At 40.5% G+C, this 22,798-nt stretch overlaps 1 protein-coding gene across 3 annotated transcripts in view; it reads left to right on the top strand.

Annotated features, from left to right (window-relative positions):
- FBXW11 (F-box and WD repeat domain containing 11) overlaps positions 1–22,798 on the top strand; it is a 77,464-nt gene that overhangs the window by 19,727 nt on the left and 34,939 nt on the right. For all 3 annotated transcript variants that reach the window (XM_059825136.1, XM_059825137.1, XM_059825135.1), the window contains exons 2-3: positions 19,947–20,009; positions 21,120–21,345. In XM_059825136.1, coding sequence (XP_059681119.1) covers positions 19,947–20,009; positions 21,120–21,345 — 289 coding nt within the window. The remainder of the gene's footprint in view (positions 1–19,946; positions 20,010–21,119; positions 21,346–22,798) is intronic.

Genomic DNA, 22,798 nt, shown 5'->3' with positions numbered 1-22,798 from the left:
CAGATGTGGTGTCGTATATAATTAAAACCCATAGCTAATGCAGCTGTTATGTCAGGATGTGTCAGTTTGAAAAATTTCTCAAGCCTGTATTGTTTTCAGGAATTGTTACAGATCTGTCAGCTTTCATGAAAACCACATTTGAAGTACCACTTAATTTGTAGGCTTTTTGTTCCATGTGTCTCTAGGAATTTAACAATCCCAGAACATTTTGAACTATATCATAGTAATAGCTAACAGGGTTAACAGATTTTAGTAATAAAGTACATCACTGCAAGGACAACCACATTGTTCCAAGCTGGTGGGATTGCTTTGAAGCTGTTGGGAGCTCAGCGTGTGGAAAGAAACGATTTTGTGTATCCAGCCTGTTGCATTTCAGGAGTTACTGAGGAGGGATTTCACCAGGGCGTTTGGCCCCTCCGCGTGTGGCAGGGCTTGTGCTTTTCTGCTGGCTGCACCCCTCGGGCGAGTTCTTCAGAGAGTAAGAGGGACGACTGTCCTAAGCAGATACCTGTGGTAAGGTGTAGAGAGCGCTTTGTTGATTTAAATTTTGTTCCAAAATAAAGGCTTTTTTATTTTTTTCAAGTCTGCTTTTTGTAGAACTGCAACAGGAGTAAGAGGTTTTGAATCTTTTAGAAGCATCTGTGGGAGACATTTAATTAAAAAAAAAAAAAAAAGAAAAGGTTCTCCTTTCAGGCGTGTGACTCAATGATGCCCAAAAGGGAACTTGGAAGTGAAAGTGGCACCAGCTGCTTTTCCCCATCTTTTATTTTTGGTACCATGACTTGCCCGTCATTGTTTCCTGAGCTATAAGCCCACACGTAAAAACAGGTAGGGCATATATACGAGGAGGTCTTCATTCTGTAGCACACGTTCAATTAGCGTAATGATGATTAATAGGAAGTCTAAGAAGGGAAATATAGAAGCCCTTCAGCGATTCACAGAAGTTATCTGGGAGTTTTATCTGTTATCTGTGTGTGTTGTATGTGTAGAGTAACCAACGAATGGACCAGAAGGGGGGGGGCAAAAACCTAGTCTTAAATCTGGAGCCTTGTAGAATTACTTCAGGAAGCTCTTATTCAGTCTTAGTACTTTTTCAAACATTTAGGCTTCAAGAGTAATCTACCACCAGTCTAAAAGAAGAAAGCAGAGATTAGATTTACTCTTGCCTTTCCATAATGATGTTAGGAATCATAAAACTTAGCTAGGCGCTTCTAAAATCAAGCTGTAACATTTAAGCAAATATCCTCTGATGCCAGTGGATTGCAGGTAGTGTTCCAATTCTCCACAATTAATCTGGTTTTGTATTCTGTGCTTTTTCTCACGCGGTAGAATACCTTCATAGTTCCTGTAGCTTACTGGAGAAATACTTCTTGCATTCTGTGAGCTGTTAGTGAATGGAGAGAGGAGAGAGAGAACTTATTAAAAAATATTTATTCCTGTTTGTGGTACTTGAAGTTTGCTCTCATCTAGTCTGATATTCAGCATAATTAATATTGTTTGGGAATAAAGTCCTTGGCACTTACTATCACTTGTTATTGTTGCATTGAAAAGCATATATTAAATGCCAGTTCATAATACTTGAAACTACTATAGATTCCGAGGCCTTATTTTTAACTACTTAATTATCTTTAATAATGTTTTTGTATCAAGGAGCACACTTGGATTCAAATAGCTACTGTTTTCATCCTCTCTTTGATATGGATTTGACTGCAAGATTAAAAGCATACCGGTCTCTTATTTAGGTGTTTAGAGAAACTGGTTCTATTACCAGTTGTGTAATGCAACCGTATGGATACGTCACCTTCCATAGCTTCATCCTCATGAAGCGTTGCAGTGATCTTGAAAATATTTTGTCACGCTGATTTGGAAAATAGCTCCAACAGCGCTGTCACGCAAAGAGAAACGTCCAGTGTTCCTAGTTCTGTAATTAAACATCTCCAGCATGAATTGAAGCCTAATCATTAAGCAACAGAAGATAAGTACTCAAATGGCGCTTTGAATTATTGCATAATGTACAATGTGATGAAATAATGCTTGGGGAATAAATTGCTAGATAGATGTAATGAAATTAACCTAGTAACCAAATACTGCTCAACCAACTGTTTCTTCCTTGTATTTTTTTACACTTTTCCTTGACTTTTTTAAAGAGATCACAGCGTATCTCTTCTAAAACTGTGCTCAGGTTTTGCCTTGCTTATTTACACCCCCAACATGTTGGGTTTTCCTACACCTTTCCATTTATTGTCCTTAAAATTTTCAGCTTAATTGTATGTAGTGTCCTGCTCTTCCTTTTCCGTTCACATGGTTTATGTAGCTTGGAAGCTTTAACAGATCACTGATTCACGACAGGAACCACGAGCTCCTCGCTTCCAGAGCGAGAAGTTGACTTGTTCCTCCAGAGACCAGATCTTATAACTCACGTAGTGGCTTTCTCAGACTTGAAGCTACCCTGACTCCTCCCAGCCTGTTCGCCCGGCGGTCAGTAGGCTTGCGATAGCGCTCTTCGCTTTACCTCTCCTTTATCCTTGACTTCTGCGCAATGGGATGTCCAGCTCTACAGGTTTTCCGTCGTCAGCGTTTTCATTCGTACACCACGTGTCCTGGTGATGGGCAAGCAGTAGGAAGGTGACATTGACTTAGTTCTTGCCAGTGTTGTTCCTGCTTATAGATTAAGACAGGAGTGTATTGATTTCCTTTCTGTAACTGGAAGCTGTCTTCACAAAAACATGGTCTTTAAAAGCCTTTTGGATTGGCCAATTCATAATTTATTACTGTTCAGAAGAACTTACTATCTGCCAGTGGCAAGTGGAGTTCTGGAGCATTAGGGTTTTAATATTTATTCCTTACAATAGCATTCCCTGCAAAGGAAATTATTTCTTGGCGACAAGGAATCTCAGTGCTATCACAGCTGAGCTGGGGCACAAAGAAGGAAGTTTATCTTTCTATTTATTGATAAGGGACCATTTAGCATTAACTTGCTTAAGCTTCTGTTTGTTATTCTTTACTAATTTTGAGCTTCTGTTGGTTGACGTTTCTATTCGGATACCAGAAGGAAGTACAACGACGGAAACTATAGTTGGAAAAAATTGTATTTGAAAACTAAATTCTGATTTATTGACATGAAAACTTCAGCATCTTTTTTTATAGCGGTACCGTCATTTTCGCAGTACAAATTCAGACGCAGACGTGAAGCAGCGTTCTTAAAATGACAGCGAGTGCAGTAGATGCATTCTGCTAAAACCTTTTCCTACGGTGCATGAAATCACAAATCGGAAAATGATGAATAGCCTGTCGCTGTGTAGTCTGCATCCTTTTGAAAATGTTACTCTTCTATGCAGCTGTTAAAATGAGTTGTCATAGCCAGACAACTGCTTTGCTTCTTCTGTTAGGTTTGAAGTAATTTACAAATACTTCTTTGACATGTTTTCTGGTATTTTGCCTCAAAACAGTGGGACTGTTACCATTTCTTTTTTGGAAACAGTCCAACAGGTCCATTAAAAAGAAATGTGTATTTGATTCCTTTTAAAGGAACAGAATGTTCTCTCCAATATCTGAGATATTTGTGCTTGTCCCTCTATTTTAAACAGACTTCTTTCTGAGACGGAAAGCTTTAGAACTAAGTGTGGTATTGTAGAAGCAATAAAAGATATCCATGCAGCAGGCCTGTTGCCATTTTGTGCGGCGAGATGGGCTGAATTACCATTTTGTGCAGTGAGATGGGCTGAATTACCCAGTTTGTAGATCTGATGTAAAAACGTCCAGTTTTCCCTCTGTTAATCAGCAGCAGCGCTTCCCAGTATTGTTGTTTCTTCTGGCTGAAGCTGAAGTCTCCTCTCAAAATTAATAGCAGTTTGGATTTTGTTTTCAGCAGTTTCTCATAAAATCCTTTTTTTAGTTCTTGGTATGTGTGTGTGTTGCAGGCTCTGAGGACTGACGTGACAGCGCAATTTGGTGTTAGTTGCATATATTGCGAGTATTTTGCAAAGGGTAATGTCGCGTTTTACCCTTTTATTTTTTTTTTCTCTTGTGCTCCAGTTCTCAGCCATCCTGGTGGTCTCTGCCAGACCACACTCCAGTATCCCAGTGTATTTCTTGTAGTGGAGTGCCCAAAACTGGGGCCAGTACTCTGATGCGGTCTCACGAGAGCCAAGTACAGCTCTGGCTGCAGTCTCTTACGGTGGCAGCGGCTTGTTGTGGTGCTTCCTGATGGTGTGGCCATGGCTTTTGTTGCTAGGCTTAGACACCAATGGGATAAGTAAATGTAAAATGCAGGGATTGTTTTTTTTTTTCTAAGCGTGATTTATTATCTGAAAGAAAGTGTTATGATAAGCACTTTTTTTTCTATCATCCTTTGTGTATCTGAGTGCTTTCAGTTCTATGACTTTAATTATTAACTAAGCCTGTTCTTTCTTAAGGGCAAGAAGAGAGACCTCCTCTGTATTGGGTCAATTCATATTGTTTATTTTTAAGTAGAAGAGAGTAGTTACTTACTAGATTACTTTAAACTTCAGCCAGCGAGCTGGTATTGAGCTACAAACCAGAGCTCTTCCTCTTTAGTTTCCTTAGCTGAGGAGCAGAAGTGTGTTCCGTGATGTCAGAAGACTGGCAAATGGACTAAATATCCGTAAGTTTTGGTTCCTGATTTTTCCCAGACACGACGTACGTCAGTCACTTGTCGCTGACTGGGGCTTCTGCCGAACGGGTCCGGTTCTGTTCCTTCTGGGCAGCGGTAAGCGTGCAGCAAATGGCGACTGCGGGCTGGGAGGCGAAAGGCAGCCTGCGAAACCGCTTTGCAGGTTGGGGTCATCTGCAGTGGCTTCCCCAGGGTGGGGCTGCTTGAGTGCTGCCAACCACAACCTTTCTGCTGTGGGATAGCTGGTTTTGCTGGTATAAAGAACTTAATACGTAACAGTGCTTTTTTTTTTTTGAGGCTTTGTTGTTTTCAGCAGTTTTTAGAGAGCGCTAAGGATGGCAACTGTCATCCCCAAGCTGCAAGCTTGCTTGAACAGAAGAGAGACTCCTTTCAGGAGCCTGGTTCTCTTTCTAAACAGCTTTTCAAGTTATTCCACTTGTCGCTGCTGGTTGATGGGCAGTTCTCTCACCTTTGTCTTTTCTTCAGAAGTTGCCAGTATTCAAAAGTTAGTAATTGACTTAATCTTTATGATAGAGATTAGGAGGACGTGGTGATACGACTCCCTCTTGAGATATTTCACTAAGCTGCTGTCTGCTGCAGAAGGGACTTCCGAACGTAGAAAAAGTAGCGTGTGAGTAGAGATCCGGGCCTTACGCCTTTGGATCACTTGCTAGCCTGCCTTTTGCTAGGGTTTCTCTCTTGTGCCATTTAGAGATCACAGCCTGTCGTCTCTCAGACTGGGAAGGATATGTCCCTAAGGAGGCGAGTACAGTTTTTTGCGATGGATTCATGCATCCACACAAGATACTAGACCTTGCTTCAGTAAATCCAGAGCCATTGCTTATAGCTGCAACAGATGAGCATCATTTCAAATATAAATTTATGTTCCTCACAAAAGCTAACACAATCACACTACCTTTAAGATACTTCCCAAGAAGCGGGCGGGAGCTGTTATTCCTGATACCTCTTACAATGCATCTGCAGAAGACTACATCTTTGAGTGGAGAGATTTTATTAGCCACGCTTTTGTGCTGATGCTTTCTCAACCTCTTTTGGAAAAGAGGATTTTTTTTTCCGCCTCATCCTGTTACGGTGCAAAGAAATTTGCTAGGTAATGTGCCTTGCTCTCTGCCTGCCTTCTAGTAGTGCCATGCTTATGCTGGGAGGGAGTGAAATCTTTCTTAGGAGGAAAAGGAAATGCAAGACAGTCTGTTCCAGGTATATGTCATATAGTCTTCTTCCTTGCAGGTGTTTGGTCTATCTTTCATGGAAGGATTTTCAAGGAAACCGAAAAATATAATGAAATACTTCCCGCTAAGGTTGAAATTACGTCTGTGCAGTGTATTCACACAGCACTGGCAGGCTTCTTACCAGAAACGTCACGGGCAGGAGGATCAGATCCCTTGCTTGTGACGAATTAAGCAGCAGTCTTGATACCCGTGTTAGCAATGATTTTGCCGATATTAATAATTCCACGCTAGGAGTCATCATCCTAAGGACATTTATTCTCTCGGCGCGAAAAGTTCCCGGGGTGCTTAGCAGACAGGCCATTCCTCGGTTTCCCTGGGCTTCCTTCGTTTTCATCCGCTGAGTTGCTCTGTAGGTCTTGGAGGCTGTGGCATATGAGAGTCCTCACATAGGTGGTTCGGTTTTTGTGATCCTTTGAAATGGTGATAGAATCCAGATAAATCAAAGGAGGCATCGGAGTCAAGGATAGGACAGCTGTCTGCAAACCCAACAGCAGGACTGAGCATATTCCACCAATACCCATCTGTCAAGCATGGAAGAAGTGGTACAGCAGAGAAAGAAGGAACTATAACCAAGAGCTTTTACTACTTTGCGTAATATTTCTATGGCAAAATAGTCACATTTGTAAAGCCCCGCTATGGAAGGGCATTACTTTGTGGCACAGGATGGTCTCCCAGTGCTTCGGGCAAGATACGTCAGGAGTTTTGAGTTGACGTTGTTGCCCTAGAGAAATAACAGGTCATCTTCATCCCAACCTTTTCACTTACTTTGTAAGTATTGAATTCTGTTCAGTGGCATTGCACGGGTGTTTTTAGAGGCTCTCAGCTGAACTCTTTGCTTCTTAATTTTACATGTTTTTCTCATTCCTCAAGTTCACACACAATTTTTGATACAATTATTAGGCCAGACTTTAGGGATGATCTGAACTACGCTTCTAAACCTGTTCTTATGCATCTATTCCACTTTTTATGTTATTTTTGAATAAAGAAACTGCTAAATATTTACTCTAAAGTGTATCAATGCAAACATCTTTTGACAGGTCTGTGGACACTTCAGCTGTTTTTCCTGCATAGAGACTCGGAATTGAAAAATTCCAGTCAAGGAATTTGCTTGTTGTAACTGTTAAATGTCATTGTACCAAATGGATTAGGGCCCTGCATTCAAGGAGAAGTTTAAATTTGACAGATAATAGTAAAAAAAAAAAGAAAAAGAATTTTAAAAACAATTTATTAATGTATGACAGGGGACTTTTAAAGTTCTCTCTGTATGAGATACTCAGTAGCTAATGTTTAAACGCCCTTCTTGAAAAATGACTTAAGGATCAAGTGAAGATACCTTTAAAGTTGTAGATATATGATTGCAGGGCTTGAATGCATACTTGAACTTACTTTGAAAATCGGAGTACTTTTGTCTGCTTTTGAAGATACTTGAACTAGAGAATTTATTCAAGGCGTAGAATAGCGGAAAAATATTTACCGTAGCGTTACAGGAATTCACATACAGTTCTGTAGATGTAAGCTCAGGTTGCTGAAGCAAATGTAATCTGAAAGTCTCAAGCTTATGTGTAAGTGTGTGTTTTGGGAAAAATGATAAGAATTAGGCCAAATGCCTTTGAATTCAGTAGCTGAATAGTAAAAAAGCGGGATGCCTGGTGCTAAGCGATTGTCATCACTCTACTCTAGAGACTTCTGTAGTACCCTTCAGTATCTACTGAATTCTTTTTGAGCCCTGCTAGCTTCAAAGTTAGCCTTCAAAGCCGTTTGTTGGAGGCAAAAGCCATTTCAGATTCCAGATCAGGCCACGGAAACCATAGCTGGCACTTTGTTTAATGCTGTCCTTTTGTTCAGAAGTAAAAGAACCATATAGCAGTTTTCCTATTGAAGTGACATCAAACCCAGCTGTCTTCAGAAAGTGCGGAGGTGATCGCTGGCACGCTGCAGTGGTCACAGCTTTGGTTTCAAGGCTTCGTTGCACAATACGTTGGTTTCGGTTGTCCCCTGCCTTTTCGATCTGCTGCCCCGTGCAACAGCTTGCCGCCTTTCATTTACGCCAGCGCAAAGATGGTGTGCCGTAACGTAAAGTCAGTCACTGATGTGATACGGATTAAAAATAATCTTCCAAAAAGAGGAACCTGAGACATTGGGCAACTGTTCCTCCCGTTCTCAAATCCTTTTCTGTAGTCTTACAATAATGCGGGTTTTTTGTATTAATCAACTGTAACTTGAAGTTGTAGGGAGAAGTGGCGCTGGCCTTACAGGTCAGGAGCATTTAGACATCCGTTATATAAATCGTGTGAAATCTAAATTATGCACTTACACATTCCTTTTAATATCTAGATGAAATCAGCACTCGAGTGCAGAGTGTCTGGCTAACCCCAGGCGAGGCTGAGCGGATATTTGAAAAAATGAGTTGGGTATTTTTTTACATCTCCTATTACCGAAGGCGTCTTTCTTTAGCTGGAGTTAGTCCACAGCCTTTTTTGAGATAAGGTTCTCTCCAGGCTTTCGGTTGCTTGGATATCAGCAGATTACAAAAACACACTGAAATTGTGTATAAGCAAAAGATTGTGTTTCAGGCAATTAATGAGTGATCAGGATTTCCTGAATAGTTATGAAGGTTTGATACAGTTTAATGAGTTGCCAAATCTGGAATACTTTGCCATACATCTTTGGAGGAGAAAACTGGATTTAAACCAGCATGCAATTCTTTCTTGGAGTAGCTGACTGGTTGTAGGCTTCAGTTTTATTGTGGTGGCTACTTTTTCTGTATTTCTTTTGGGTGCGAATACCTTCTATTTTGCAAAAGACAAATAATGGAGGGTTACTGCGATTTTATTATTTCAGACTCCTCAGTGTTTCTGAGTAACCTTTTAATAACTTTTACAGAAAAAAAAAATGTATAGAAACCTCTTCAAAATCTGGTTAAAGTTTTTGCTGATCCTTGGGGAAGAGCAAAAACCAAAGAATGAGAATAAATTCTGATGTAGTTCTGGTGGCCAGGGAAAGCAAGGAGGGATGTAGAGGAAGGAAGTGCCACAATCTGCTCTTAGAAAAATTAGAGAAAATACATAGGCATACGTGGAGAAAAGTATTCAATGTTTAATCGACGCTTACAGCTTCTTTTGCTTCTCCAGTCCTAGTGTATTAGCATTTAATGCCAGTGAATTTGTGGCTGTGGGCTTGTAGCTGCTTATTTTTAAATTACTCTTCAGTTGTGTGCTTCGATACGTGGTATTCGTGCTTGTTGCTCAGCCACTTTTCTCAAGCTGGAAGTGCACGTCCGCTGCTTCTCTTCCTTCTATTCCATTTTATTGCTTTGGTTGAGGGTTAAAGGGCTGTGGATCTTTTCTAGGTCTTAGAGGAAGAAAAAGGTAATAAGCATCAGTGCATGTGTTAAGTGGGAGTGGATATGAGAAAAAAAAAAAAAGGATCAGGTTTTGAAAAAATGGCTTAATGCTCCGGATCTTTAACTGCCTGCAGTGTCCGTATTTCTGATGCCCGTTAATGTCCCGTCCTTCATCCAGTTTTTCAGACACCTTTGCGTTGAGGGTCTTCTGGCCGGCACGTTGAGGTAACTAAATTTGGGCAGAGCTGGTTTCACATGGAACCAGCAGCAGAGATCTGAACCTAAATTCCCCCTGGGAATCTAGGAATAACCCTTGAAGTATTTTAACTTTGCACCAGGCAGCCAAGTTGCAAATGTAGTTAATCTTAACATAGGCTAATTTATTTTTAATGAACCTGAAGCCATCTAATTACTAGCTTAGCCTGAAATTTGCTTCTGAGATGTTACTTATCCTACCTTTAATCTGAAATACTGTTAACGGGCTTTTTAATTGTATAGGGGAGAGCAGTGTGTTTTCTGCCTTGTTTACCCAGGAACACAATGCGGAGAAAAATGGACAACTTAGAGCTTTTGTACACAGCGTTGTACAGCGTGAAGCGTAATTTGAATTTTGCCTTGCACCTGACTCGGGGGGTCCACACAGTGCCAACCCTTTTGGAAACGATACTCCGTTTGAAGTACTTGGCTTGTAGGAGATGTGCGCAAGCTGGTTCAGGGCTTTGAAACGTGAGTATTAATGTAGAAATAGGGTGTTGTAGGGATGCATCAGTTAGGTCTAAAATGTCTTGGCTGCTTATGGAGTCCTTGAAGTCAGCTGTGGTTTGTGTGCTTGAATTCCTCGGTGAAAGTGGTTCTGATGGGTGTACTAATTTGAGCAGTCAGCAGTGAAACGCAACTTTCTAAATAGTTTGTTTTCCTTTTACAAGTCCTATAAATGGATAGATGACCGAACGTGAAGAGGTTTCTTTGCATCTGCTCTGGAAGGAAGAAAAGTTATCATCGTGACACCCAGTATTTTTCCCTCGAGTTTTCATTTGTGATGTTTTCTTTATATGGGAAATAAAAGCTAAAGGGGCTCTTTACTAGTATTGAGGCAGTTTCTCGAATAGTAAATACTGCTTCATGTTTCCATTATTTAAAGAAAAAAAGCTTGACATATCTAATCCTCTGAACTGCCTAACAAAATCCAGTTATTTAGGGTAGCTCTTGGTATAGTTGTAGATGCAAATGGTCTGACCAAGTATGTAGTGCCGGACGAGTGTCCGTGGTGCAGGGGAAGCTCTGAAAACTTTTTGCATTTACTTCAGTACTTTCGATGAGTTCACTGTAGAGGTAACACGATTTGAAGTTTCCCTTGAGTCTTAAATGTACAGAGGAAGAACTGGTTTTACTTTGTGATGCGTTAAGATTAGAAGTGCAAATAGGTTCTACCTAAATAGGTTTATTTGGAAAAATAATTAGATGAACCATTAGCAATATTGTTAGTGTAAAACCAATAATAGTAATTGTAGCTGAGAACTTGAGGTAACTTCTCTTAATTAAAAAAAAAAAATGAAAAGAAAACCATTACCTTGCTCCTAGTGTCTGTGTGCCTTTCTACAGCCAGTTTGTCGTAGCCATATTTCTGATGTTACCGATGTAAACATTTTACTGTTCAAATTATTATTTCCAGGCGGGGAAGATTTCTCTTTTGGGATATTCCTAGTCTAGAGCTGCGAAAGTTAGTTCAGAAATGTTTTTAGGAAAGTGATCGCAACCATTTGCAGCGATATCAATGATAAGCCTAATGACTGCTGTAATATACTATTTAAATATTGAGATTTTTCTGCTGTGGGCAAGAATGTGGGTTGCTTATGTACTGCACGCATCCAGTATCTGCCAAGAAAGGCTGAGTGACCGTATAGTTAAAGGCATGAACCGAGACAGCTGAAAAACAAGCAACACTTGTAAGCTGAAGGTATAATTAAACCTCTTATTAGGCTGGGAAAGAGCTGCGGAGTCCAGCTGCTTAGAAAATAAAGCCAGTTTTCATCTGAAATAAAATATGATCAGTAAGCCTCAGGTGCAGACGGTAAGACTTGGTGGCTGCCCCTTCCCACTGGATGCTCTTTCACAACCTAAGATGATGATGATGATGATGATGATGATATTATTATTATTATTATTATTTCTTCCAAATTTATTCAACTACCAGCTTGAGCTGAGCAAGTAGGCATTGTGAAAAACGTTACAGCAAGGCTCAACGTAGCCCCCAAACCTTGCCTAGCTGAATCTAAAACGGCATTTCCCATTTTTTTTGTAAGCTGATTCTGCTTAAAACTAGTACTTTCTGTTTTGAGGGGCAGGCAGGCAGAAAGTGATTAAAATATATATATGTGGGGCTCAACGTACTTGTATTCAGCGATACTGTTTGCATGATGTGCAAGGTTTGCAAGCCTTCGTGCTTGGGTGCTCGGAATGGTGCAGGGATGAGTCATCAAATTGCTACAATTACACAATTCAGTACTCGTTGTCCTTGTAAATACAACGTATTAATATAGGATGGATACAGGTGGGTTTTGATTACTGACTTTTTACTCCAGACACTCCGAAAATGAAATGAGAGTTAGGGTGTGTTTGAAACAGTTACGCAAGGAGACCCGATCCCGCAGTACCTGTTGAGGGAAGTCCGCCCCTAAGAAGTAATAAGCTATTAGATATTTAAAAAAGAAAAAAAAAGCCCCAACCACGGAGAACTTGAATTGGCTGATGGATCAAAGCATCCTCCCCATCTAATTTTAGAAACTTTACCTGCTGCTGAAAACACCGGATGGCTCTTGGGGTTGCAGTAATTGTGTTGGTCTCTTCTCCCAAGTGACAAGCGACAGGACGAGAGGAAATGGCCTCAAGTTGCGCCAGGGGAGGTTTAGACTCGATATGAGGAAAAATGTCTTTACGGAGAGAGCGGTGAAGCACTGGAAGAGGCTGCCCAGGGAGGTGGTGGAGTCACCATCCCTGGAGGTGTTCAAGGAACGTGTGGACGTGGCCCTGCGGGACATGTTTTAGTGGGCATGGTGGGGTTGGGGTGATGGTTGGGCTTGATGATCTTACAGGTCTTTTCCAACCTGAATGATTCTGTGATGCTGTATTTTTTTTTCCTAGTCAGTTGGCTGAGTGGAAATACAGGCATGCTGGAAAATGGCTGGTACCTTGGACAAAAGTAGCACTTTTTTTTTTGTTTCTCATTACAACCTAAATTGACTGCTAGTTTAATCAGTGAATATTATTTTTTATATTAATCTTTATGAGAATCTGTATTATACTACTTCTGAAGTTCTAAAAGCCAGCAGGGTGATTTTGCTCTTACGGTTCTTACTTCATCGGCAGTTGTGCTTTGCAGGTTGGGGTATGAATTACCAAACGAACTGCTCTGCGGAGTAGTTTCAGACTGCAGTTTGTGCATACAACTGCCTGTTAAAGGGATGTGCCATCACCAAAAGCGCTGTGGTGGAGCCGGAGCCCTTCCTTAGTGTTTTGTGGAATTGGATCAGAATAGTCATTCTGAACTGCTGATCATTTTCCTGTATAATTTCATTTTAAAAACAAGTTACGTAGTTTAGGTCTCTGTGGACGCAGCCCACGCCGATCTGACTTCCAAAATTAACTTCCCGCTAAGTCAGACATACGGAATATTAAAAGATACGCAGCTGCGTATTTACGGAAGATCAGCAAATTGATTGTATAAAGAGGTTAAGGTGAAGACTGATACTTCGGAAACAAAGTTACAATAGTGGTACTAATTGCCAGTCATCAAAGCATTAGTTAGTAAACAAGATAATCTGTTTAGTACCTGCTCGTATTCTTTTGAACCTGCAAAAATAACTGTTCTGGAACATTTAGGTGAAGAATGACTTGAGATGTCTCTCTGAACAGAGAGACAGGAGCAGGCAATGTTGGTTTTTGGGGATTTACTGATCTGGACAAAACTTCCTTAAAAGTAGGCCCTTGAGAGGTGTCAAACTGGGTGTGTAAAAGCATTAGGTGTCTTTTAAAAACATGACACCTACAACTTGTTGTCAAACTACACTGTTTTTTTTTTTTTTTGGAAACTTTACACACAAACTGGATAACTGTCTGCCGGTACTGAATTTACCCAATCTTTCTGTAAACTTCTTGGTGGTTAGTCGGAGGCCAAATAAAAATGACGCCTTGTTTTCAGTATGAGGGTTTTTTTTTTTTTTCTAATTTTGCCTTCAGCTGTTGGATCTTGGTAGACTCTTTTAGTATTTCAATATATTTTTGTTTGAACTTCCAGCAATAACTACACTAAAATAAAACCTGGCAACTGGGAGAATAGCTAGTTAGGTAAGAAATGAAGCGTATTGAGCTTAATTTGTGCAGATCCCTAGTGCTTACATAAATAGTTTAAGCTGAAGCAAGCAGTTACTAGTACAGATGTCAAATATAAACATGTCCATGGTCAGCAGAGTTAACTTTCAAGTTAGAATCACAGAATATCTCAAGTTGGAAGGGGTCCATAAGGATCATCGAGTCTAACTCCCTGCTCCTTGGAGGACGACCTAAAACTAAATCAAGTTTAACTTGATTAAGCTTAGAGTTTTGTTTTCAAAGTGCTTTATATTGACTGTGGACAGTAGATTGAGTTTATCTACCATCAAATGTTTTCAGAAACTCTGTATTTGGAAAAATCATTTGGCCGTGGGCTCTATTTTCTACTTTTCTCAAGGGATTCCCCCCCCCCCCCCCCCCCCCCCCCCCCCGCGTAAAGGTATGATTATCTCACTAAATTAAAAAAAAAAGGTGTATTTCATTTTCTTACATAATTAATGGAGAAATATTGCAAGGAACCTTTTTCTATAGGCAACGTGAGTGAGGTTAAACCCGTAGCTGGAGCTATGTTGTTGCTGGTGCTGTTGTCTTTGTGAAGCCAAACGTCTTTATTGCCCAGATTTGAATAACTGTCTATACCTTTTTATGCTTACTCCTTCGATACGGGAATCTTTCATGTTGTTGCTCTGTATATAGCCTATGGCTTATGCTTCTGAAGAAATTTTTTGAAGTGATAAATCTTTGCAGTGGTTGGGATAAGTGCACTTTGTCAGCGGCCACCTATTTCTGACCTGACATTTGGAAGCACTGTAGTATTTTCTGCATTTCTTTGCAGACTGCTATATACAGATTGTGTAAGTAAGGGATTTGGTCCTTGCTGTGAGAAGAGTTGATTCACGTCTTACGCAGTTTTAAGTTAGCGCTTCTCCAACTTCGTTTAGTGTTTGTGCTACAGTATATTTTTATTAAGAGTTTCTCAGTAGTTAAAAGAAGAAAATACCCTCCTACCCCTGATCAAGTATCAAGATGTTGTTAATAAACACTGTTTAAGAGGTTCCTGGATTAGAAAGTGGTGACTATTACATCCTAAGGAGAGGCTTGCATTCATTTTGAAATGCTTTAAACCATTCGGGGTTTTCTGGCTATATTAGAAGCAGGAAGCCATGAGGGACACATGCTCATCGCTTTTAGATGGTAGAGATGGTTCCCCAGCTTTCTTCCTTACCGATGTGGTCCAGTTGTCACCTAGGATGGTGGATTCCTCTCCTCCTCTGGGTGAACGTGTAATTAATACCTTCAATCCTTGTGCTGGCAGAGCTGGTTTCAGAAGGCAAGTTGAGTATACAGAGCTCGAGCTTAATCTGCTGTGTTTCACTTCAAGGTATCCAAGTATGTATTAGTTATTTTTTAATCGTTTCTTCAGCTTCTCGAAAGGCAGATGTAGATGTGATTGACTAAAGGAGATCAGAGCCTGTTTAGCTGAACTGTTTTGATTAGTTTTGCTTATTTTGTAATTTTAATGGACATTTCCTGGTATCTTTTTTTCCAGTGAGCGGAGGTTTTCTCAAAAATCAGATTTTTAAAGACTTGGCTTGATCTTTAACTCAGATTAGAATTACTAGTGTAGTCTCAAAGGTAGTGGGAAATAGAAGTTCTTGTTTACTATCACTTTCCCTTTCATTAAGGCTGAAAATATAATAATCGAAGACTGCTATTCTTTGTTCAAGGTAACACGGCTGTTGTCTAACTTCGTCCATCCATCCTTTGTATCCTGTGAATCCATTCTTTGGTAGGGAAAAGTTTCTCATCGAAGAAACGTAGCAATGTTGTCTGCCTTGCGAGGTACTACTGCTGCTGCTTGTGTGTCTTGTCCCAGTTCCCAGGATTACTGCTATCACTTCTGTAATTGCTCTCTTGATACTGGAACTAAAACTGGGTTAAAGAACAAAGCCGCACCATGCTGTTTTTCTTCAGAGTCAATTAAGTGACTAAAGGCACTCCCAAGTCCTGAAGCATGGTGCAAACCCAAGCGTTACCTGCCTATAGCTAACAGAAATATGGTAGAAATCTGGTTAGGTTTGATAGATTTCTGCTGGAAAAGGTGCTGGGTTTTTTTTTGTGTATCTCATGAGCGAGATGAGCCTTGCAGGCTGAGTGCCGTTCATCTACGAAAAACTTCGGTGCTTTTGCACCTCATGTCATAAAGCCATACGTATGTGGAATAATTATGCTTGAGACGCCAGTTTTAGTTGCTACTGGGTATCTGAGGATCTTCATTGAAACTGTAATTTATGAAGTTTTGTAATACCTACAAGACTTTTTGCCTTTGGGGATCATTCATGGTTGTTTTTATTTTGGAAGCTTTTCATGATCTCCAAAGTAAATGAGCTTTATGTAATTATGCTTGTCAGTACCTCTTTCTCCCCAAGTAACTTTTGAACCTGTTTGCCATGTTCATCTGCAGCTCACAGAAAGCCCAAAGGCTCAAGGTGTTATGGAGCAGAAAGACTAAAGAAAGCTTGAAGTTACTGCAGAACTAGGCGAGGAATACGCGATGCAAATCTTCAGGAAACAAGCTTTTAAAATTCTACGGCTTGTAGAGCAATTTGTAAATTTTACTGCCGTTGCTGGTTTTACCGTTAGTGGAAATAAAGACGGAGGCTTTTCTCAGTGTAACTTTATTCGGTTGGGTTATAGCAACCATAAGGCGACGGAAAACATCTATGTTAGACCCATTGTTATCACTTTGCCGTTGCTGCCATTCCCAGTAGGGGATGGAGAGCATTTATTCCAGGCTGACTAATTAAGGAATGACAGCTGGTTGGAAATATCATTCTACTTTTGCAAGAGCTGTGAGCAACTTAACAAGAATTTCTTGGAAAAAGTGAACTTATAAACAGGATTAATTGACAGTATTTAGAAGCTACGCTTCCACTGCAAGAAGCTGCTAGGCTTTTGTGGTTGTGGGGATAAAAAAATCAAGCCTGTTCTTTCAGAGTCTGCAAGTGCAGGTCAGTCGTATTGCAGGGGCTCGTGGCCTCGGCAGAGTAACTGAATGAGAGGTCATCGTTGGCACCGGGTCTTGATGCTGTTTAGCAGCAGAGCTGCAGGGAAAAATGGAGTGGAGTCAGTGTTAAATCCACTCTAAAGTTGCTTGGGAAAACTGCGGAGGCGGCCAGCACGGTAGCTTTATGTGGAAGGTGGGTGGGGTAAACGCCAAGGTAGAGGTTGAGGGAAGGGAGCAGCATGATGAAGGGAGGAGTTGAACTTGTAGATGCCTATCTTCCTTCTTGCACAAGAGCTGGAGGCCTTCCCGAGCAAGGACTAGTGACACCAGCTGTTAGGAATTTTGAAATTCTTCTTTTGCCAAGTGCTGTGGATGTACAGGACAGATTAGAGTTGTCTAATTGCTTCTTCCAGACAACAGGACAGGATCCACCGGTCATCTTTTAGTCTTCAGTTAGTAGGCTTAAGTGCTTTAGAGACACATTAGAGTCTGTGTACAATGTGTAAAATCCATTGAGTTAGGATGTGTGTGATCTGCGGAATAACCCCAAAAATTAAGCATTTAAGACAGAAGTAGAGACAATTTATTAGGAAGAGAAGATTTAACAGAGAAAACAAGCTATATACTTGGGAGTAGAAAGAACCCTCAAGGCCTAAACTATAATAGGAAAGTGTGGAGTGAGTTCGGGAAGGGAAAAGAGAGAAAAAGCAATAAACGCCATAGCAGATACCATTAACGCAGCTACCTGCTTCCCACTTCACTACATAAATACAATGTTAAATTTCCAGCCTAAAAATCAATCCGTGTAGTCTGCTCTCATATTTATGGCCCAGATGTTGAGAGGTCATGGAGATATCTCTCAGCAGTAGTACTGCATGTGCCAGGTCGCCTATTTGTGGATCTAAGACACTGTTCTCTTAGCCAAGACTGTGCTCTGATGCTCTGAAGGAAGAGGGAACAGTGGAGAGGGGCAGGAGAAGTGCAGTCATCCTACTTCTGCCTTGTATCAGTGGACATGCCAAGGATGTAGAATCTCCTTAAAGTCTGCTGCCCAGTTTTCTTTACCTAGGCAGCAGCAGAGGCGCAGTAGAATTCAGTAGGTGCACACCAAAGACAAAAAAACTTGCTCTGCAATCAGTAGCCTAGTGTGGAAATCTGATCATTTTGGTGAAGTATGTGTTCTTGCACACTTTGTGTTACAGTGCTGCTTTTGCTGTAGTTTTATTACGTGTTCCTAGAATGAAAAGACGTAACATTTAGGAGACGGTTCTTAGCCTATGTCCCAGGGAGTTAGCAATGGTCTCTGAGACGTTTCCCAATAAAGGAGCAGAAGAAGGCAATGGCGGAGTCTCGCCATGACCTACCAAAGGGAGGTTAGGTTGGGACTAAATCGATATAATGTGGCATTTCTGCTCAATATGCTGACCCAAGCCATCCATGTTTGATGCTCTCAATGAGAGTTCCTGTTCTTGCTCTTAGCTCACAGGATCAATGCACATATTTTTCCTTCAGCTACAGAAGGGGATGAGATGTTCCTTACTCTTTTAAGCACATAGTAATTGAGAACACTGTTAACAATGTATAATCACTGTAATGAGTATTTCTACACATTCAAATTTAAAATAACACTTAAAAAACCCCTGAATAATTCCCTGGAGTAATGTTTGCTGGTGTGGGCCAGTTGGGTACCAGTAGGCGTACGGCTGATTTGTGCTCCCTCTTGTGGCACCGTGCGGTGGGAAAGCGTCGTTCGCTCATCGTTTGCACATCGGTGATCGCGCTGGTTGTGAACAGTGTGTAGTTATGAAGAATTGGAATGGCCTTCAAGAGACTGTCATTTTGACAATGAGGAAAGGGTGGTTTACTTTTCCAGTGTTACTGTTCTATGTATGTCCAGAAACACTAAAATACGTGTACCTGCGGAGTACACAAAACCTTTACTGCCTTTGTCCATTTTGGATTCCTCACTAGCCATCTCCTGGACTTGTATTTGTCATTGTTCCATGCGTCGTAATCAGAGAGACTTGAGTTTTCCCATCACCCAGTGGACATGGTTTCCATAATATAATCTTTTGTCTGGGTGTTGCGTGGTTTTTTTTCATAGCTAACTGCAACGCAGAAAAGGGTAAACTTGAGACAAAGCACTGTAGTCAGGCGGTGGAGGAAGGCTTGCCTGTAGGGGCAATACTGTGAATTTTTCAAGTCTTCTGGTTTTGGTACGGTACATCCCTTATGCAAGAAGGTGAAGGAGATGAAGCGGTGAATGCTTTTGAGGTGGAATTGTGTTTTGAATGGTGCTTGGATGTAGTTGTTAAGGGGTTAAGTCGTAATCCGTGATGGCAAGAGTAAAGGAATTGTGTGATTTATTCCATCATGTGTTTTACTTGAACACGTTGTTCCTCTTGCTGCTGAGACAGCTGAGAGAGGGGAAGAAGGCTGAAATAAATACAGACAATGTTTTAAAATGTTCAGTTTTTCATGATAGACCTCTGCCAGTTAGCCAGTGTCTCCTGGGCATGAATAATGGAGAGGACGGGGCTGGTGGGAAGTAAATGAGCAGTAATTGCTTTGGTGTGGGGTACCAGTGAGTAGGTAGAAAGAGATGGTAATTGTGGTATGGACAGCAAAAGGGGGCAGATAATTAAAAAACAAAAAGGGAAGAAATGAGTGAAAGATCTTGAAAACCCGAGGTAAGCTCTAAAAGAAACATGTGCAGCTGAGTGTTTATAGGAATTGTTACATCTCGTTCTGGAACAAAAGGGAAGAAAACAGTAGGGAGGAGCAGTTATGATGTGGGGAGAGCACTGTAATTAAGTCAGGGTGAAGAAAGATGGTGACTGCCAGGGGTTATAGGACACAGACTGTAGCAGTGAATTAGAGACGTTCTGCAGAGAACGGTCCCTCCTCCTTGTGGTAAGCTAGAGCTGGAAAAAAAAAAATCCATATTCTGTTGCATGTAAGTAGCGTACAGTGATTTTTTTTTTTCTATTTTTTTTTTTCAACTAGACGTGTGCAATTTAACTTTGGCAGAAAGTGCTAGTTGATTACTTTGACAGGTTTAATTACTTTGGCTTGAGTAGGATGAAAGTGAATTTATTTCCCAGTGAGAAAAGCGTTGAAAGGCTGCATGAAAACCTGTCAAAGGAAATTGAAGAGGGGTTGGGGAGTTATCTTTACTGTAAATGGAATTGATAAACATGTCAGTTAAAAGGGGAATTTATTTATAATACCCAGGTTTTGTGGCCAGAAATCTTTGATAATTCTGTTCACTGGGAAAATGAATTTCATCTGTTCAATTGATTTGCTTTTTCATAGTGCTTGTAGAGCAAGGAATTGCCATCGAATAAAAAATTGAAGTCATAATTCTTTTTTTTTTTTTCCTAGAACACGTCAGTAATGGAGGATCAGAATGAAGATGAGTCTCCAAAGAAAAATACCCTATGGCAGGTAGGACTAATGTTTGCGTAGAAGGAGAGTTGGCATGTTTTTATATGTTCCTGCTTTTGAGAAACTTCTAAATCCTGTGTCTGCATAATCATCCTTGTATGTAGTTGACTGTATCACCCTAAAATTAGCTCAGGCTTCAAGTGAAGGATGACGCCAGTGAATAACACTTGAGAAATTACTAGATCATCTCAGATTTTGTAGTTTGTGCTGACCTTGAAAGGACGATTCTGCGTCAAAGGATACTTAGGAATACAGTTCAACCTTTCTGAGCACGTGACTGTTATTTAAAAGGAAAAATTCAGCACCTTCACATGGCAAGGAGGTGCAACCAATTTGCTTTGAAGAAGTTTGGGAATATTTCAGAGAGCTGTCACTTGTTCCCCAGCAGCCCTCTCGGTCTCCTGAAGGGCTCAGAAGAGCCTGGCATCAATCTTTGGTTCGATTTACTAATTAGCAGTAAGTCCTGGGGTGTTCTTCTTGTAGCATCCTTATTTGTAGCTAAAGCTCCCAGGATTTTAATGATGTTTTTATGTGGATGTCCCCAATGTTGACATGAGCTGTTTTTCAAAAACAAAACAAACCCTTGACATCATGTCGTTCTCAGTTTTCTTTTATGGACCAGCAGTTCAACACTGACGTGAGGGTCTTGAATTTTTGTGTTAATTAGAGTACTAATACCCAACTTTGGTATGTCTCTAAGTGTGTATTATTTTAACTGCTGGAACCTGTCTAAATCATTTGTGGAGGCAAACTGCAATATGCAGTACAGGCAAACTGCAATATGCAGCAGAAACCACTGGTTTATTCTGGAGAAGTTTGCTCTAAGAAGAATTAAGCTCCTTGCTGTTTAAATGATAAGAGGTGTGAGGGAATTGAAGTCTTTCAGTGTAAGAAGTAACTTAGAATTATGAGCAAGGTCCTTTCATTCATCTTTATCTATCAAAGATAAAATTCGTATGATGTTAACTCATAACTTTAGGAATGTGTTTTAAAATTTAATTCTGTGGATTATTTCTTTGCATCTTCTCACATTTTCTTCCTCGAGAGCGTTCTTATAAAGCTGTTCCTATTGTTTCTATTTAAATACTGATATTCCTTTTCTAAAAACAGATAAGTAATGGAACTTCATCTGTGATTGTCTCAAGAAAAAGACCATCAGAAGGAAACTACGAAAAGGAAAAAGACTTGTGTATTAAATATTTTGACCAGTGGTCTGAATCAGATCAAGTTGAATTTGTGGAACACCTTATTTCACGAATGTGTCACTATCAGCATGGACATATTAACTCTTACTTGAAGCCCATGTTACAACGGGACTTCATCACTGCGTTACCAGGTAAATTAATATTTATTTTACAAGAGGTGCATTTTTATAAATACTTTTTTTTGTTAATACTTCGGATGTATGCAAATGTTTTGGAACATCCTCCAGACTTAGATTGTCTCATATAAATAAAGTGATGCTTCCTAGTCCAAAGTGTAGTGCAGGAGGGTAGCTGAAGTCATTCACTTCTGTGATTAATTGAATTGGCCACTGGATGCCAGTGTTGTTCCATGTAAAAGTAGTTGTGAGTAGCATATCCTGAAGAATAGTTTGTGTTTAAATTGGAACTGAGTGGTCGTAAAAGTTGTATCTCTGCAAGCTCTGCTCTAGATTCCTTTTTCATATAAACCCTACAGGTGTAGAAAATTCTACAGAGGTGTTTTCATTTGTGAATTCTTTATTACATTTGAGTTCTGTCCTAAGTTTCCCGAATCTTAAATAAAAAGCTGCCTGCTTAGATGAGTGAATCTAGTTTGTCTGGTCTTGTTGCTGACTCAAGAGCAAAAGCACTTGTGGATTTTTATTGTATAGTCCAGCCATGATTCCTTCCTTCGGTTGCTCAGAACCTCTTCTGCCACCGATCAGTGTAAACCTGTATCAATAGTTCGAATATGAAATCTGTTCTTACACTTGCTATATGCATTTCTTCAAAAAAATATGGAGCAGGAATAACTAGGTATATAGAATCTTTAGCTTTCAATCTCCTGTTAAGTTGTATATATTTTTCCATCCATTTCTGGAAGGAATTGGATCTCTGGATTTTTGCTGCTGGGGAGAATGATTCATTTGATTCTTTGAAAGGTAAACATGTGGACATCGTTTCCAGAGTTGGAAATAAGCATGAATTAAGTGGTCAGAATGTTCTGTTTGCCCCTGGCAGTGTAATAGCACAGGTTCACACCTGCGGTGAGTGAGTAGCCTGTGGATGCTATCCCAGGAATTCCAAGACACGATAGTGAGCGCTGAGGGCAGATGTGGAGGTGATACAAATCGTAAAGCGAATTGGAAACTGGTAATTTTCTGAGCACAGGGACCACTGAAGTGAAGTTCTTTTAAAGGTTGGTCGTATTACAAGCTCTGAAGCTTTTGGAGCCATCGGTGTGCCTAGGTGGTCTGGCGCGTACGGACTTGCCCGGTATCTGGGACAGAATGCTGCTGGGAAGTTACAGGTTTCTGTTCTCCGTAGTGCTGCTGTATTTTCACAGAACCTGGAGGAATTCAGCTTTTGGTGGAGGTGATGGGGAGATTTTGGCTCATCTGTCAAGCACGGGTGAAATGAAGTTCTTAGTAGTTGGAGGGGAATGAAGAACGTGGGGTAGGACACAGGAAGTGATAGGGAATCTCCTATGTGCTCTATTTTCTTAAAGTACAGGCTTAAAAATGTGCAAGAGGGCTGTGAAAGGGAGGGAGTGGCCGTTTCCCCCACACCTCTGTTTCTCGGAAGTTATTTTATAGAAGACTTAGC

Source organism: Gavia stellata, chromosome 16 (genome assembly GCF_030936135.1).
Source record: "Gavia stellata isolate bGavSte3 chromosome 16, bGavSte3.hap2, whole genome shotgun sequence".
NCBI lineage: Eukaryota > Metazoa > Chordata > Aves > Gaviiformes > Gaviidae > Gavia > Gavia stellata.
Note: the sequence above shows the minus strand (reverse complement) of the source record. Positions and strands in the feature narration are given on the sequence as shown.